Source organism: Armigeres subalbatus, chromosome 3 (genome assembly GCF_024139115.2).
Source record: "Armigeres subalbatus isolate Guangzhou_Male chromosome 3, GZ_Asu_2, whole genome shotgun sequence".
NCBI lineage: Eukaryota > Metazoa > Arthropoda > Insecta > Diptera > Culicidae > Armigeres > Armigeres subalbatus.
The window spans coordinates 224161279-224179597 of NC_085141.1; the positions used below are offsets into that span (position 1 = coordinate 224161279).

The following is an 18319-nucleotide window of genomic DNA, read 5'->3' on the forward strand; positions in this document are numbered from 1 at the left end:
TTCAAATTTTTTGTTTTTTCCAGATCACCCGCTTTGTTTCTTCTCTTTATTCTCTCCACTTTCATCACCCGAGCACTGGAAGTAATACCCGTATTGATTTCTTCCTCTGTGAAATCCAGCGGCACATTCGGGACGAAAAGTATGGTCTCCCTATGCATTTTTGGAACATAGAGCTTCAGGTTCTTCGGTGTCAGGTTAAGGCCGGTCAGATGTGCAAAATCCTCCACGCTATCCAAAACCAGCTTGAAACGAAACTTTCCAATTTTCTGGATTTCCTTACACTTCTTGAAGCCTTCCTCGTACAGCATTTTTCCAATTGCAACTGGGTGGTTTGGAGTCGGTTTGTCGTAATCGACAGGTTCTAGATAAACCACATCTGTCGGGGTGATGATGGATTTGGCCGATGGGTTTGGTCTTCCTGATGCTTCCTGTCGTCTTCCTTCTGCTCCTTTTCCGATTTTGGATCTTGTCCTCATCCCTTGGCTGTCTTGCGGCATTCTTTCTTTATCTTCCACACTGTACTTTCTTATCAAAATTTCACTTTTTTTCCTGCTTTTCTTTTCACTTCACTTTAGGTTAGGTTTTCTTTTTAGGTTATCGCAGCCGGTAGATTTTCCCAGCCACTTTCACCAGATATTTAATATCAAAACAATATATTCCATTCGCGACCGCGACCGCGAACGTTTTCCGGTAATCCGACGATATTTATTTTCTTTTTCACTCGATTTTTATTCAATTTTCACAAATCTTTAAATTTTGCAGCTTCCTTATCATTTCACTTTTCACTCCGGTTTTTTCTGAGGTGATTTGATTTGCTGATACTGTTGCTGTTTATAGATTTGACTGACGGACAGACAGCTCAAAATAGAGATGTCGCAAATTAATCGATTATTTTGATTAATCGAACATCGTTGTAATATAATCGATTAGACGATCCCCATCCGGTGTTTTTTTCTTCCTAAGCAATGGAGGGGGAATCTGCTCAACAGACATCCTGGGTTGTCCAGGAAGTGCGGGGTTAGGGGCCACCTCCAACAGCAAACGAGGGAGGCAGGACTGCATCCCCGACCCGCTAAACCGTTTCCATTGCCGCCAAGCCCATCGTCCCTTTGGTACAACCAGAAAGTAATGCTTCAAAGGGGGGCCAGTGCACAACGCACCCTCGAGGTTAGCTGCGTGTCCTTGCAGCATCGAACATCGTGACTCGCTTTTTTAGAAGAACACCATGGTATCGTGCCAGCGCATTGCCGGCTTTCCAGGTGGCCTTACCACGCCCTATGTCCTCGGAAGGTGGGAAGGGTCGATTTCGCGCCTGCTTCCCTCTGCACGACTGGTATCAAGAATGATGATGCCGCGTGCACCCCAAATTAACCTCTCTGCGATAGGGCCTATTCGCCAACACACAGAGGGACTTGCCGACGCGGTGCCTACGCCTGCCCCAGCCTTGACGAGGACCCCTTTCCGTCCTCGGAACCCGCCCGGTTGACCGACGCCGCGAAAGCGACGATACCATGTTCTTCGCGCGGCCACTTGTTCGATAAAAGGATCGAGTTCGACGACAGGGCACCGGTATGACCCATGAAGCCGACTCCGAACCTCTTATTTGCGCCTGAGCTAGCCATTCCTCGAGTCCACGCGCCGTGGAGCTCCGAGATGATTTGGACGATTGCCGATAAAACGGCGTTCCAGCCAACTTCATCTTTACACATCCTCCGGACTAGGTTGTCCGGGGTAGTGTCCAGACCACATGTGGCAAGCATGTGGTCACGCATTGTGCGAAAACGCGGACACACGAACAACACGTGTTCCGCCGTTTCCTCTAAACCTGCGCACACAGGACACTCGGGCGAGGCCGAGTGTCCGAACCGGTGTAGGTACTGTCTGAAGCAACCATGGCCTGTAAGGACCTGGGTCAGGTGGAAAGTGATTTCCCCATGGCGCCTCTTGATCCACGTACCTATGTGTCCATCTACCCTTAGTGGAACTGTCCCACGCACGCTGCCATTTGACCATTGAGGCCAACCTGACAGTCCTACGGATGCCTCTCGTTAGGCACATGAGCCTATACGTACTTTCTAACTTCGTTATGTAGCAGTTGATACGCAGGGCCGTGCCCCAAGCTGGCCCCCCATACCTCAGTATGGACAGAGCGACGCTAGCCAGAAGCTTGCTCTTGCTGGCATAAACCGCAGAGCTATTGGACATCATACGGGACAATGCTTGCTGGCATAAACCGCAGAGCTATTGGACATCATCCGGGACTATAACTGTGGAGGCACGCTTGCAGGCGTAATTGACGTGGCTACCAAAGGTGAGCTTATCGTCGATCATTACCCCCAAGAGTTTGATGGAGCGTTCAGAGGTGACCACGCAGTTGCCTGCCCTTATCACCGCTTGTTGCTCCGACTTTCGGTTGTTAACAACAACCACCTCAGTCTTGTGGTGAGCCAGTTCTAACTTCCTGGAACTCATCCACTCCTCCACAATTGCGATCGAGTGGGCTGCAGTCAACTCCACCTCTTCGATCGATTCGCCGTAGACCTCCAGCGTAATATCGTCAGCGAAGCCGACGATTACCACGCCCACCGGGAACTTCAACCTCAAGACACCGTCGTACATGACGTTCCATAACACCGGAGCCAGTATGGAACCTTGCGGAACCCCTGAGGTTATGTCAACGCACTTCCGATCCGCCTCCGTGTCGTATACCAGTACTCGATTCTGGAAGTAGCTTCCGAGAATCTTGTACAGGTACTCGGGAATTCCAAGACGCAGGAGCGCATCTGCAATAGCTGCCCAACTGGCACTATTGAAAGCATTCCTCACGTCGAGAGTCACTACTGCACAATAGCGAACTCCCCTCCTCTTACGCTGGATAGCTATCTCCGCGGATTTGGTAACCGACAAGATAGCGTCTACGGTCGACTTACCCTTTCGGAAGCCAAACTGGTTACTCGATAGACCAACCTGTTGAGGATAATCTTCTCGAGCACCTCCCCGCCGTATCAAGCAGGCATATTGGTCTATATGCCGACGGATCCCCCGGTGGTTTTCCCGCCTTTGGCAATAGGACCAAGCTCTGCCTTTTCCATGCTTCAGAGAAGACTCCCTCGTCCAGGCATCTCTGCATGACAGATCTAAACATCTCGGGAGCCTCGGCAATGGCCGCTTTGATGGCCAGGTTCGGAATACCATCCGGTCCTGGCGCCTTACCTACACTAAGGGACTGTACAATCCCCGCAAGTTCCGCCACAGTTACTCTTCCCTCGTCGGCCACCCTGGCCCCTGGCAGCTCCACAAAAAGGGAGGCCAGGGACTTGGGTCGTGACGTGGGAAGAGCCCCGCGATGATCCTCTCCAGCATCTTTGGAGACCGCTCTGTAGAGGCCATCGCCCCACGTGTCTTGGCCATTACGACCCTATAGGCGTCACCCCATGGATTCGCGTTGGCACTTTGACATAGGCCCTCGAAGCAGGCTTTTTTGCTTGATCTAATCTCAGTCTTCAGAGTGGCTCTAGCAGCCACGAACGCCACCCGTCGTTCAACACGCTCCTCTTCTGTGCGTGCTCGCTGCATCCGACTCCTTGCCCGTAGGCAGGCGCGGCGCAGGTTCGCAATTGCTTGAGTCCACCAGTAAGCCGGTGGTCTCCCATTCCTAGGGTGGACTTTCCTAGGCATGGTGGCATCGCATGCACGTGAGAGTACTGTTACCAGCTGCTCGCCGCTCAGACCGAGAGTATTGTGCTCGCGGCGGAGCGCTTCCTTAAACACCTCGTCGTCGAAGTATGATGTCTTCCACATACGAGGACTAGGCCTCGCCCCTTCTTCCGTCCGCTGAATGCTGGCCATATAGTCGATACTGTAGCGAACCGCCAGGTGGTCGCTGTGAGTGTAGCCATCATCTACCCTTCAGTTCGAACTACTCGTTTGGCCAGGGTTCCAGAACGTAACGTCGATAATCGACTCGGCACCGTTCCAGCTGTAGGTACTTTTGGTACCGACATTAGCCAAGTCCACATCCAACATGGCCAGTGATTCCAGCAGGATCTGCCCCCGTTGATTCGTGGATCGGCTTCCCCATTCCCATCAAGTTAGCCGTCAAACAATCTAGCATTCGACCGAACTGCTCGATCGACCATCGAGGAGGCGCATAGCAGCTGCAGAAGAAGACCCCGTTGATTTTGGCAATGACGAAGCCCTCGTGTGTCGAAGACACCAACTCTTGGACTGGGTATTTCCCCGTTGTCCATATCGCCGCCATTTTAGACCCGTCGGTGACCCAATTACCGTTCCTGGCGGGTACCCGGTAAGGATCTGCTATGAAGGCGATATCCGTCCCCCATTCAGCAACTGTCTGACACAGCAGTTGCTGGGCTGCATCACAGTGGTTCAGGTTTAGCTGCGTTACCTGCACTGTGATTTTGCAGCACGCTTAAACGCCGGGCACTTTGAACTCCCCATGGGGTGCTTGCTGTTCGCAGGTTTGCTGGAACAGATCAAACAGTTGGGAGGGTTCGTACAGCATTGTGCCTTATGTCCCTCCAATCCGCAGCGTCGACAGAGCTTGCTTCTGTCAGGGCCTTTGCAGTCCCATTGCTTGTGCCCCGGTTCCAGGCACTTGAAGCAAACTTCGGGTTGCTCATATATGCCCACAGGGCATACCGACCACCCCACCTTGACGCTCCCTAACTTGACTACCTTGGAGGCGTCCGCTGCAGATAGCCGAACCAATTCTACCTGTGTCCCTGCCGGACCTTTCCATAGCCGAACGGCTGCGGTGGACGCCTCCACTTCACACTGTCGCCGCAGTGCCGTGACGAGCTCTTCGACTTCGGTGATCTCGTCCAGGTCTTTAACCCTTAGATTCACCTCCGTCGTGAGTGCCCTCACCTTGACCGTCTCGCCTAGGACTTCCTCCGCCAACCTCTTGTAGGCGGCGCCCTTGTGCGAGACGCACGCTTAAGCTCGAGGATCAGCACGCCAATCCGGGTACGTCTTATTCGACGGTCGTCGGCGCCGAGTTCACCGAGCTTGACGTCACTCCTCATCGTCATCAAGACGTCCGAGTACTTAGCCTCGTCCGTTTTGATGACTAGGGCATCACCCCTGGAGCGATTAGCGCCTACCCTAGACTTCTTGCTACCCTCATTCGCCTGGGCCTTCTTTTCGGCCCTTGACGTCTTCGGTTTCTTCTTGTTCTTGACCAGGGTCCAGGAGGCGTCATCCCCTCTATTTCCCTGGTCTGGTGCGGCTGAGAGCTCTCAGCCTGCCGTAACCCCTTACCACCGTCTTTTCTGGGTGGACGGACCTTTCCAGGTCCTTCCTCCCCCGGTTTTGGAGGTACCTGGCCGGGAATCAGCTTCCCAGCCCCACTACCCTTGTTCGGGGTAGTAATCCTCCGCGTTTTGGGGCGGCACCCAGGGAGCTCATCTCCTGGAGACTATCTCCCCCGTTTTTGTGTCTGCTCCGTTGGAGCAGCCACCCCCGACGTGCCCGCGAATACTTGAGCCTCAGTCTGGGTAGACCTCGACTCCATGGATTTCACGGGTTCGCACTTGGCCGTCCCGACCGCCGTTTCCAGCTTGGCGTCCAACATCGACTTTCGAAGTTTCAGCAAGCTCCTATTGAGGTGCTTACTGATATTATGCTTCGATGACGCAAAGTCGATGATGGCGTCCAGTTGTTCCGTCGCCACCTCGAAGGCCGAAAGCCCATCGCGTTTGCGGTTCTTCGCCTCCACAAGCCATGGGCCGTCAATAACCTCTACCGGCGTTTTTTAGCCGAGAGGAAGGTTAAGTGACCCACGATGGCGCTGCGCACTGAGCTGCCTCCTAGGCGGAGACCTGAACAACCCACCTCTTGCGAAGGGGTTGTCGCCTACACTACTACCACTAGTTGAAGAATTGCCTTGGTTATCCATTTTGATCCCACGAGTTGCTCGGGAAAAGAGGTCCACCACGCCAGAGCCCAGAATGACGCGGTAAGGGACAATTACTGTGGAGGGTGCCCAGGTACCCCACAGTAGGGTGTCCCAAAATTGGACCAAGTCTGGGATTTTGGGGGCTCAACCTTCAAATGAAAGCTTAGGGTATACCAAAAGAAAAATTGTTCTACGACAACTCTGGGAAATGACGTTTAGGGGTGGCCCCGACGCGTTTTATGAAAAAAGTGCACTTTTTATAGGTAACATCGAAAATACCGGTATATCGGAAAGAAATTCGATGAAACCCATCCATTTTATATTTTTTACATTTAACTTAGGGTCTATACTTTATGGTAAAACTTTGATACCGCATGTTTTAGGTCTATATATTTTTCACTGATGCTTTAAATGTCCCAAAATGATGAATTTTTCTTAATATTTTTTTATTAATGCATCCAAAACGGGCAATCATCATAAAGCTTTCGAAACTAGATAAACTAGAAACTAGATATACTTTCGAAACTAGACTAGAAAGATGGGGAATTTTATAACGAATATTTTGCTAAAAATAGCAACCTCCTATCTCTATCCGTTTAAAAGTTATTCACGATTTACTGCAGCTTGGAAAAAGACTTTTTGAAATTTCGGATCATAGTACCTGGATCATGTTTAAGTAAAGAAACGCCTACTTTTCCATACCAACCAAATGAGTGCTTTAATAACCAATATAGCATTCATATGCGTTGCATAAAATTGATTTTAATACTTATTTGAGTGTTATAATGGAAACCCAACGATGGACCAGCAGTAACATGACTGACTACAAATTGTTCAGTTAGTCTGGGTGAGTACTCAAATAGATTGATGAATATGGTTTCAAAACTACCCATAGGTAGGTTCAGCTATCGTTTCATGGTTTGGTGAGCTGTGCAATGTTTCACGATAACATGGAAAATCATTGTTTTCTGACCAACTTGATTTTTTAACCAGCACGATCATGTGAAGTTAATCCGGCTGGATCATTTTGGTCCCGATTTATCGATGCAATCAATTTATCATTGTATTCAGTATTGGTAGGCAAAATAGTTCGTAATTAGTGTAGATTGTTCTTATTTCCAGAGATTCCGTAGATGGTAGATGCCAAATATTTCAATATGCATTATAAAATAATAATGATAATAGTAATTTGTGTAACTAGTTGCAAAAATATGATTTAATCAGCATGGTTGTACGTTTATCCAACGAGGCTTGCCGAATGAGATAAATACTACGAGTGCTGATAAAATCGAGTTTTGCAATTAGTTGCACACACTATTTTTTGCAATGGCGTAAAATGAGCTTCAATATGGCGTAAAATATGACAAATCGATATCAAAATGATCTAGTTGGATTTGCTTCACATGATCGTTCTTGCAAAAAATCAAGATGGTCACAAAACAACTAATTTCCATGTTATCGAGAAACATTGCACAGCTCGACAAACCATGACACGAAAACTGAACCTACCTATGGGTATCACGGACATCAAAAAATGTTAAAAACTATATTTTTCACTATTAAAACAACTATATTTTTCTATTAATTTAGAGATAACTAAAAAATCTAGTCAAATGAAAAATAGTGTAGTTCAGTCAACTATGTCATATGGTTCATTTTACGATAAATATTTGTTAATACAAACGTCCAATTTTATCAATTTTATTATATTTATGGTTGAAAGTACTCAATGATTTGTTGAAAATTTTGACAGCAAATCGCTTCGATATTATAATCAACTATATTTTTTATTGCTTTCAAAAACAAAATATGGTTATTTTTCCTATAGGAATAATGAAAAGGTTCGTGATTTTTTCATTTTTTTTAAATATTTCTTCGTTAAATATTAAAAAGCGAATATGGAGCAATTTCTTCTCCTCTGCTTGCATATCCCATGATATGCTTAACAGCAGAGGTGAAGCTATCGACCATACAAAATACGTTTTTTTATTATTCTGCAACCGTACCAACAATCTTTGTATTTATGTTAACAATGTTACACATTCGCAAATACATTTGTTCATTCACATAGTGTATATTAATTGGCTTTGAATCAGTTTTTTCTATGTTTGTTACAACTGTTATCTTTTCTTCTCGCTGAAGTAAGAAAGACTGCAAATGTTCGTCAAAACCGGTTGAAATATAAGAATGACATAATAATACAATATCTTCATCATCGATCAAAATTATTGCCTCAATTTTATAAATGTTTCTAAGCAATTTTTGCGTTAAACAGATAATAGTTCCATTTGCATAAACAGATCCTTGTTTAATAAAATTTGTAATAATTTTAACTGTTTTTGTGCCTGCACATGAAATGGATTGAACTAGTGGCTTGAATATATCTGGTAGCTCGCTGTTATAAATATTCTCTTTCTGAAGGTCAATAAACGGTGTAAAAAATTTATTACTATATACATCAAACGCAAATTTGAAACTAAATTTTGCAATAAGAGATGCACAGATATTGCGCTTGTTGTAATTTACTCTACAATATTGTTTTGCTTCTTTATGCTTCCCTTCACATCGCATGCCCCACTGCCTTCGTAAACTACCGGATTTTGTTATTGCCGTCGCATAATGCACAATATTATGGTGTTTTGGTTTGAGACTGCCTTGAAATAATCGGATATAATTATTGAGATGAATTTCAACTAATTGTTTTAATTCTTCAATTAGCTCTATCGGAATATCATAAAGCATTATTATATCGAATATTCTAAGAAGGGTGCAAAAATATTGCCATACCAGGTCATAATCCGGTATTAAGCTTTCTATTATTAGAGGCAAGAATCGTGTCAAAGTATTTATATCATTTGCAGTCATTTTGATCTTCTGTTCAGCAAGATTAGTATCTTTAATGTCACTTGGGATGTTGTCGGAATTCAGAACGCCGTAAATAAATAGATTTTTACGGCAATTTAGATCATCTAAAGTGAAATACTTTTGCTTATATACAAAGTGATTCAAGCAGTGCGATAACCCGTACAAACATATGCCTTCTGAAACATCGTGCATTATATCAAAGTAGAAATTATGAGAAACATGGAACGAAGGCACATCGTTAAGTATACAATTCCCCTTTATACCGGTTTTTGATACATCATCTAGCTGAATATCCTCATCGTATCCTTCCTTTGTTCTTAAAAATTCTACGAATTCCTTAGAATCCTTTTCTCTATCATTTTTAGCTCTTTTGCAAACACGGCAATAGAAATTGGCTGCAGGTGACTCCACTAAATTAAGAATTTCACTAAGTCCCAAATTGTCTCCAGTGACAAAACCAATAGCAAAAAAAACTTTAATTAGCTGCCCGTCATATATAACATCTAAGCCATTGATCTCCAAATCTTTGAAAATTTCAACTAATTTATAAAAAGTTTGACTGTTTCCAAAACGTTTCCGATCCTCTGACATAAAAAAACCAGCTATATTTATGCTATGTAGCTTCGAGAGAATGTATGGTGGTAAGCAAGCAATGTAATAATAAACTCCACAAATTTTTGTGCTACCGGAATGGGGAGATACTGTGTCACTAGTGGTAAAATCGTCTATGAACAAATTGACAGGAATAATAATTTTTTCTCCTGAGCCCTTCACTTTTTCTGACCATATTTGGCCATCAATCAATGACTTTATTACCCCATCTTGAGATGGCTTTAGATTTTTAATTATTGTATCCAGCATGTTTGGAGATTCCAAGTATTTCTTCAGTTGGAAGCAAATTGGCATAAGAACACCTTTCACTTCATCAGCGATCATATCAAGTTTATGGTGAATCACTCCTGGTCTCAACTCATTACTGATAGTAAAGATAATGGGATCTTCATACAGTTGCATTGCTTTTAATTGACGAACGAATTGATATTCTGATTGTACATTCGAAAACATTGAAGATAAAGCATTTTTTGCTAACGTCGAAATGAGCCCCGACTCAGACATTATTTCTACGACATCCTGAATTGGCTTTAAAATATTGTCACGGACATCTTCTGGAAATTCAAAAACTAGCTTACGAGTAACAGAACTTTTGTTTAACCATTTCAATTTGAATCCTACACTCAAACGACCGAAATCCTGCGATAGCTTTTCAATGCATATTAGTTCTCTCGGTTCATTTTGATCATCTTTCTCTTCTTGTTCGACGACTTCTATTGTACTTATAGTATCATTAGTATTATCTGTTTCAAATTCTATTGGATTCAATTCACCTACAGTGATCCTATGTTCTCTATGCTTTCTACTCTCAACGTTATTTCTCATATGTTTTTTAATGTGATTAATATAAGAACATCTCACATTGAATCTTCTTCCACAGTTATGCTCCGAACACGTATAAACATCGATCGGCTCATGCAGTCGTCGTAGGTGCAAGCTATAAAGTGCTGGGCACGTTGCCTTCCAGCTGCAGCCGGGAATGAAACATGTGATCATGTTGAAGCCAAAGCTGGAGTGAGGTGATTACGAAGGGTTGATGTGAGTGTGAGGATCCTGGCTCTATGGCAGTCGTCAGGTATTTCAAAGTCGTATAAATAGCTTGCAATAAACTGCCAAGGCCCTGTTGCCTCTGGTGGGAACGTTATTCCATAAGCAGTGTAGATCTTAAAGGTTATGTCCACAGCTTTTAAAAAGGTCTCAGCTTTATACGCGATATCTTTGAAACATACGAAGAATTGGCCAACACTCGTGATTCCCTCCCCGACTACGACAATAACGGGATAGTCGGGCAAACCTCTTTTCCTGTTCTGATTGCTGAGCCGTGACAGTTCCGTCTCAAAGTCGATTAAAGATTTCAGGAAGATTATGGAACTTTCAGCCACTTCCCGGTGGGATGGCTTCCACTTTGTTCCGTTTGGAAGGCGCATGAATGTACTTGGCCAGATGTAGAAGATAAGCAGCGTTGTTATGCAATCACGTGAATCTGTCAGAGAAAAGCATTGAAAAGAAAACACAATTAAAATAATTATTTAAAAATCATTGAATTGCTGTTTGAACGACAAAAACCAGTTTTTGGTATTTTTGAGCTAAACATAACGGAAAATTTAAAAAAATCATGTTCATTACCATCAGTTAAATTTTCCTGTAGGAAATCACACAGCGGTTTGCACTGCGGTGACGCTTCGCTACAGAAAACCACTTGTGCACGGGTGCGGAAATCCAGGAAACGATTAAATAGTAGATCCGATTTTGCAGGATATTTCTGGCAGAAGTCTATTTTAACAAGCTGGTAACCATCACATGATCGGAGCACCGGATACTCTTCCAAAATGCACTGAAACGACGACTGTTTCTGTTTGCCTATTTCATACAAACGAATCACACTGGTTGCCGTCCAACGCTTTTTAACTGCTTCCCATTCGTCGTGATGGTGTTTGAACCACCTCTTTGTTTCCTCGTACGCAGTAACTGTAAAAATAAATTATGGAAACACAGTGAGGTTCTAGTCAAAACCATTTGGGCCTTCTCCTATCATTTTGTTTGGATAATTTGGAAAATTTTGTTTATGATGCACATGTTCAGCTCTTACAGCTTTATGAAATCTGTGATCTGACCAAATCATGTAGAACAAATATATTACCTGCTGCTTCAGTGATGCTTTCTCCGAGTGGCACAGACGAATTTTCCTGATGAACGGAGCACGACGGCGAGGTTTTCGTGAGCTTTTTCACCGTGTTATTACCGTTAAGACAGTTGTTGTCGCGATTGTATAAACATCTTTTCGCAGCACGTCCCAATTTTACTTTGTTGTCATTTGCGTCACGGTGAATTGAGGGTTGATACCAGATAGGTATGCTGCCGGAAAGAATAATAACATTTTGTTTACAAATCGGTTCTCATGACATTTTCAAAAAGGGTACGTTCAAAAACGACATAAAACTTGTAAAAAAAGGAACCTTGAGGTTTTTAGACAAATTATATAAATTAATCACTAGTGTTATTTTTTAAATTCAATAATACCAAAGTATTGGTATGGCAAATGAAGATCTCTAAATCAGAACAGCACCAGCTGAAAGTTTGGCTAAAGCACCATTGTAAAACGACACTGCAGTTTCAAATAATCTTAACTCCCATACGATTTATAACTCTACTAAAGATGCCCTTACTGCGCAACAAACTTACCACATCGTTACATAGAAAATCCAAAACCATGTCGCTGATTGTAATGATACACTGAGGATAATCCGCACATATTTATTGGCGAAAATCCATAAATTTTTATTTTAAGATCTATATGTGCGCACATAACTATCCACTATCCCAGGGCGCACTTAAAACAAATTAGTGTAATATATAATATCATGAGCAGCTGCACATACATTTCATTAGCGCAATACGATTTTTATTAGACAAACAAATGAATCACAAATGTGAAGTGAGTTGATCACATTTTATTAGTGTACACATATGTATTACGTGCAGATTATTCTGAGTGTAGTTGGGGTTTAAGGTTCTATCACAAATTACGTAACACTCAAGGGGGTCAGAGGAGGTTCGTTAGAGTTCAACAGCCCATTTTAATTTTAGGTTCATACAAAAAGCGATACAAGGTGGGTGGGTGAAGATTGAAAGTTGACAATTTTAGCATTACGTAATTTGCGAATGATCCTAAACCCCCTACGCAATTCAACGGAAAGAGGATTTTACAGCACATTTTTTTTTGTTTGGGACTTAGGCACATAACTAAGATAAAAAACTTATGTTTGTATTGCTGATCCAATAACAAACGATGAACATTGGTGAAAACAGTTTTTAATTACCTGGTCAATTGTCGGGAAAAGAACTGATAGCTCCGCAGATCTTCTCGAGAGCTCTTCTCGGGTCAGTTTGCCGAATTCAATAACAAATTCGTCGACAATAAGGTGTGTGATGAAAACTCTGTCCCTCTTGGACAAAATGTTGGTGGTTTTAAACTTCTCCAATATTTCGATTCCTTTTTTCGATCGGCAGATTAACTTTTCAGACGTCCATTCATTTCTCGAACAAGCATTCAAGGGATTCCTTAATGAAGACGCGTTCTTAGGCGAAACATCACTTGCGTTATTTTCTTTCAGCGGCCGCGTTACCGGTTGCAACCCCTGCAATTGAACAAAAAAAGTAATTTCCAAAGCAAGAATTTCTTTGCTTGAAAGGTACCTGCGACAATCGCCATTTGTTCAGTCCATTAATGGATTTCGTTCTATCCGCCAGCAAAGGCTGCGAGAGTAGGGCTTCGATTTCCTCTCGCTCAATTATTTTCAAGGAAGCAACGTCGTAGCCGTTTGCTAAAATGATTTGTTTATTTTTAGTAAATATTATCAAAATACGTTCCTTTTCACTTACTGATGAATTGATCAATGGCCAGATTAGACAGATCGAACGATTTCAACAAATTAAGGAGATCTTGATCTAACAAAACTTCCACTTCAAATACTTCTTCCACGAGACTATCATTATCAGACGCCATGTTGGAAAAAAGTTCGCGATCAAAATGATTCGAAGCGATTCACTGTGCCGCATAATTAACTCAACTATAGTTGTTTTCAGTGATTGTTAGTTATTTTGATTTAATAGTTGTTTGAAAAATAAAATATTGTTCTTTCAACTGTACAAAGATTAAAATCACAACAAATATTTACATTTGGAAGAACTATGCATCGTAGGGCAAAAACAACTATAACATTTTTTATCCCAACCGGACGACAATTCTTTACGTGTTTGAAACCATATTCATCAATCTATTTGAGCACTCACCCAGACTAACTGAACAATTTGTAGTCAGTCATGTTACTGCTGGTCCATCGTTGGGTTTCCATTATAACACTCAAATAAGTATTAAAATCAATTTTATGCAACTCATATGAATGCTATATTGGTTATTAAAGCACTCATTTGGTTGGTATGGAAAAGTAGGCGTTTCTTTACTTAACCTTTTGTCTGTGCTCTGGGGTCAATATGACCCCAGGCCACTTTGAGTGGCTGCCATTTTTTTAGTTTTCAACCGATTCTCCTAATTTTTGGTAGTTTGGTAAAACTCGCCGAGATCTGTCTCCTAGGTGCAAATTCGGTGCGAAAATCTTGAAAATATGCGCTACAGTCGCCTTTTTTCAAAAAACTTACGTTGTCTGTGCTCTGGGGTCAAATTGATTCAAATTGAAATTGCTATAACTATTTTAATGTTTGGCCAATTTTGGATTTTTGGGGCTGTTTCGAAAGATAATTTGATCATCTTTCAGGTCGTTACAAAAGATTGACTATAGGTGGGCGGGTACATCGCGAGGAGGGGTTTTCGTAAAAAAGGGTGCAAAAACAGTGATTTTTCATGCTTATTTTATTATATCTGAAAATCCTACCCATTTTGAACTGCATCTTTTCAAAAAGGTTATGCAGGAAGGCGTGTGCGTTGACATGAGGCATTGATTAGTTTAGCGCTTGGTCGCTAGGTGGCGGTATATTTGAATTCATTATTTTAGACTACTCAAGTAACTCCGATATATGGAATTTTCCTCATTGTAAATATTCTTATCGCACAATTTTGTAATTTGTAAAGATGACGTCTGTAACCAAGTTCGTCTGGTGGGAATAGACTGTCATGTAACGAAATAAATAATAAGGAAATTTACAAATAGGCGGCGCTAGTGTACTTACAATATTCTTGCATGTTTGAAATATTGCTTTAGCTTGAGATCCCTCATACCTACACCCAAGTTTTATTCGGCAACATTGTTCAGGATGTCTAGCACTACAAAGCGGTGCTCAATATAATGAGCACTTCTGCCCATTTTTAAATTTGTGCGATAAGAATATTTACACTGAGGAGAATTCTATATATCGGAATATCTTGAGTAGTCTGAAATAATGAATTCATATATACCACCACCTGGCGGCCGAGTTCTAAAATTATCAACGCCTCATGCCAAAGCACATGCCTTCCTGCATAGCCTTTTTAAAAAAGGTGCAGTTCATAATGGGTAGGATTTTCGGATATAAGTAAAATAATCATGAAAAATCACTGTTTTTATACTCTTGTTCACTAAAACCCCTCCCCGCGATGTACCCGCCCACCAATAGTCAATCTTTGGTAACGACCTGAAAGATGATTAAATTATCTTTCGAAACAGTCCCAAAAATCCAAAATTAACCAAACATTAAAAAAGTTATAGCAATTTCAATTTGGGGTCAATTTGACCCCAGAGCACAGACAACGTAAGTTTTTTTGAGCACAGACAGAAGGTTAAACATGATCCAGGTATTATGATCCGAAATTTCAAAAAGTCTTTTTCCAAGCTGCAGTAAATCGTGAATAACTTTTAAACGGATAGAGATAGAAGGTTGCTATTTTTAGCAAAATATTCGTTATAAAATTCCCCATCTTTCTATGTATATCTAGTTTCGAAAGCATTATGATGGATACCCGTTTTGGATGCATTAATAAAAAAATATTAAGAAAAATTCATCATTTTTGGACATTTAAAGCATCGGTGAAAAATATATAGACCTAAAACATGCGGTATCAAAATTTTACCATAAAGTATAGACCCTAAGTTGAATGTAAAAAATATAAAATGAATGGGTTTCATCCAATTTCTTTCCGATATACCGGTATTTTCGATGTTACCTATAAAAAAATGCACTTTTTTCATAAAACGCGTCGGGGCCACCCCTAAACGTCATTTCCCAGAGTTGTCGTAGAACAATTCTCGCGTGATTTTTGAAAACGTCGTAAGTCCAAATGAGAGACTCTCTTTCATTACGCTCTCTTTCACTAATATCAAAGCTAGTTTTGCATTTATTGCAATATTTCCACCTCAGCACGCTAGACAAAGCTATTTTCTTCAGATCTCTGTTGAAACATCCGATGTAAATGTTAGTATGGCTTCGTAATAATCGAAAAAGAAAGTAAACAAAGAGAGCCTCTCTTTTGGACTTACGACGTTTTCAAAAATCACGCGAGAATTTTTCTTTTGTTTTACCCTAAGCTTTCATTTGAAGTTTGAGCCCCCAAAATCCCAGACTTTGTCCAATTTTGGGACACCCTACCCCACAGGCTCCGTTAAAGGCCTAGCTTATTATTTCACTCCCCTGCCCATGCATCCCCTCGGCACGGGTCGCTTGACGCCTTGGGATTAGGGGTTAGGGACGATGGTCCCGGTCTAACTCGCAGTGGCCATGGGGAGGGGTTGTCAAGCCCTTGGACAAACTCCCTGCTGCCCCCACGTAAACCGCATCTGTTATAATTGAAGAGTATAAGTGTTATTGTAGCGATGGTCTCACTAATAGTAGTTAACTATAAATGGACGGCCTCATATACTGTTTCAACGGTAGCTCAGATAGTAAATGGCCATATGAGTAATGGGCGGTTAAGTGTAATTAACATTTGAACCCGGTCGTTTTTTCGAACAAAATTTTCGATGTACCATATATCAGTTGGTAGATGTATAATTGAAGAACTATACACGTAAAAAAAAGTAATTATTTTATTTATTTAATTTGATTCATATCTTTCATTATGTATAGCAACATACATTTCATTTCACTGAAAATAATTTTCATAACATATTTGCATACAGTGTATTCAGCGTGTTGATATATCATATTTCGCTTCACTTTTTGCCTAATGGCAAAAATGTATTAGGCTAAACTTATACTTTTGATTAGAATCGTGATAGAGAGAAAAGCAGCATGGCGCTGAGTCAACCTGGAGGATTTGGATCCGGAAAATTTTGTTAGTTAGTGGATCACTGTTTTCGATTCCGATCTTTAGGGGCTCGCACCGGCATGGATAAACAATATTTGCTCGTACCACCAACTGTTAAGGTATAACATCAAGATATTTGTCCGTAATTCGACCACATATGAACTTTTGGATAATTTATAGCGAAAATGGTGGTGCAGTCCGAAATCATCCCATGACGGCAAGGAAAATCTGGTCGAAGGAAACAGGTACGTAAATAATAAAAATAGTGGATAAATAATAAATTCATGACTATATCCAAACATAATTTTCATTTTCCAGTGATTTGAGGATCCCGAGCAAATTCTTTACTATAGTTAATATGCCCGAAAAAACGGCATAATTCCCAAGGAAAACCCCACTTTACGCAAGCATAATGTTTCGGCCTGCAGTGTTCTAAATGGTTTGGGGGATGAAATAAGAAATAGTAGTTTGTGCAACTAGTTGCAAAAAGATGATTTTTTCAGCACGAGTTGTACGTTTATCAAACGAGGCTTGCCGAGTTGGATAAATACTACGAGTGCTGAAAAAATCGAGTTTGCAACGAGTTGCACACGCTATTTTTTGCAATGAGGAAAAATGGGCTTTAATGTGATAAATCTGTACCAAAATGTTACAATTGTATTTACTTCACATAATCAATCTTGCCAAAATGTCATGCTACTGCAGAAAACAAACATATTCCATGTTATCGTGCCACATTGTATGCTCGACAGACCATAAAGCGATAGATAAACCTGCTTTTAGATAATTTGATGTCATGTCCATTAAATTATTTCATTAATTACGTGACACAGAGAATACACTGTTTGAACACTCACCCAAGTTAATAGGGCACTGCACGGACTGCTTTGTCTCTTTCTCGCTGCAAAGAATTTAGAAAACAACAAGGCCAGTAAACGTCAAAATTTATGAAGAACGAAAGAGAAAGAGATGTTTCCGTGCAGTGCCCTATTGAACTAAATCTGGTCATATAACTATTGTTCTAATGCTGGTTTTTCATTATAGCACCGAAATGAGTGCTATAATGGATATTATGCAACCCATTCGAGTTGCATAATGTTCATTAAAGCACCCATTGCATTGGTATGGAAAAGTAGGCCGTTCTATCACTCAAACGCCAACTGTAAACCAGGTATTATGATCAGGAATTGCAAAAAGAGAATTTTCAAATGAAGGCAATATGTTATTATTCTACAAATGCCAGTGCATCAAAATTTCGTGTCTCTTGAAAATGAAAGAAAAACGGGATATAATTACCTGACATAAAATTAATCACAGAATCTAATAAAGTTATTATTGTTTCTCATATAACGATCATAAAATTAGCTTATAGAGGACATTTGTCGACCCTAATCATGAATATGCACATTTGACATGAAATGTATAAGTTTCATGTTATGATTATCTTATGTAGTGCCGCATAGTATTTATTCCAAATTGATATATGCTTCATTACGAAATCGCAATGTCAAAAATGTATGTGTTTGCCGAATCTATTCATTATGAAGATTTCATTTCGTGGTATGTATTGACAGTTAGTTCTGATGTAGGGTTTGTATGGTGAATCAAGCTTAAAATTATGTACTAACAATGACATGAATAGTGACAATATTTCTTATATCGCACATGTAATTTTGACTACATGA

The 18319-nt window shown here is 41.4% G+C and overlaps 2 protein-coding genes across 3 annotated transcripts in view; one reads left to right on the forward strand and one right to left on the reverse strand.

Annotated features, from left to right (window-relative positions):
* LOC134226033 (oocyte zinc finger protein XlCOF28-like) overlaps positions 1 to 17458 on the forward strand; it is a 41387-nt gene extending 23929 nt beyond the window's left edge. The window contains exons 4-6 of one of the 2 annotated variants that reach the window (XM_062706546.1): positions 16595 to 16753; positions 16815 to 16879; positions 16953 to 17458. In XM_062706546.1, coding sequence (XP_062562530.1) covers positions 16595 to 16602 — 8 coding nt within the window. In that variant the 3' untranslated portion in view covers positions 16603 to 16753; positions 16815 to 16879; positions 16953 to 17458. The other variant, XM_062706547.1, reaches the window with a different exon arrangement.
* LOC134226031 (uncharacterized) lies at positions 10041 to 13521 on the reverse strand. The gene is made up of 7 exons (XM_062706540.1): positions 13280 to 13521; positions 13094 to 13221; positions 12719 to 13035; positions 11538 to 11749; positions 11345 to 11365; positions 11024 to 11200; positions 10041 to 10880 (listed from the first exon to the last, which is right to left on the reverse strand). The coding sequence occupies exons 1-7, from the start codon at positions 13401 to 13403 to the stop codon at positions 10390 to 10392; spliced, it is 1470 nt and encodes a 489-aa protein (XP_062562524.1). The 5' UTR covers positions 13404 to 13521; the 3' UTR covers positions 10041 to 10389.
* Positions 17459 to 18319: the final 861 nt, after the last annotated feature.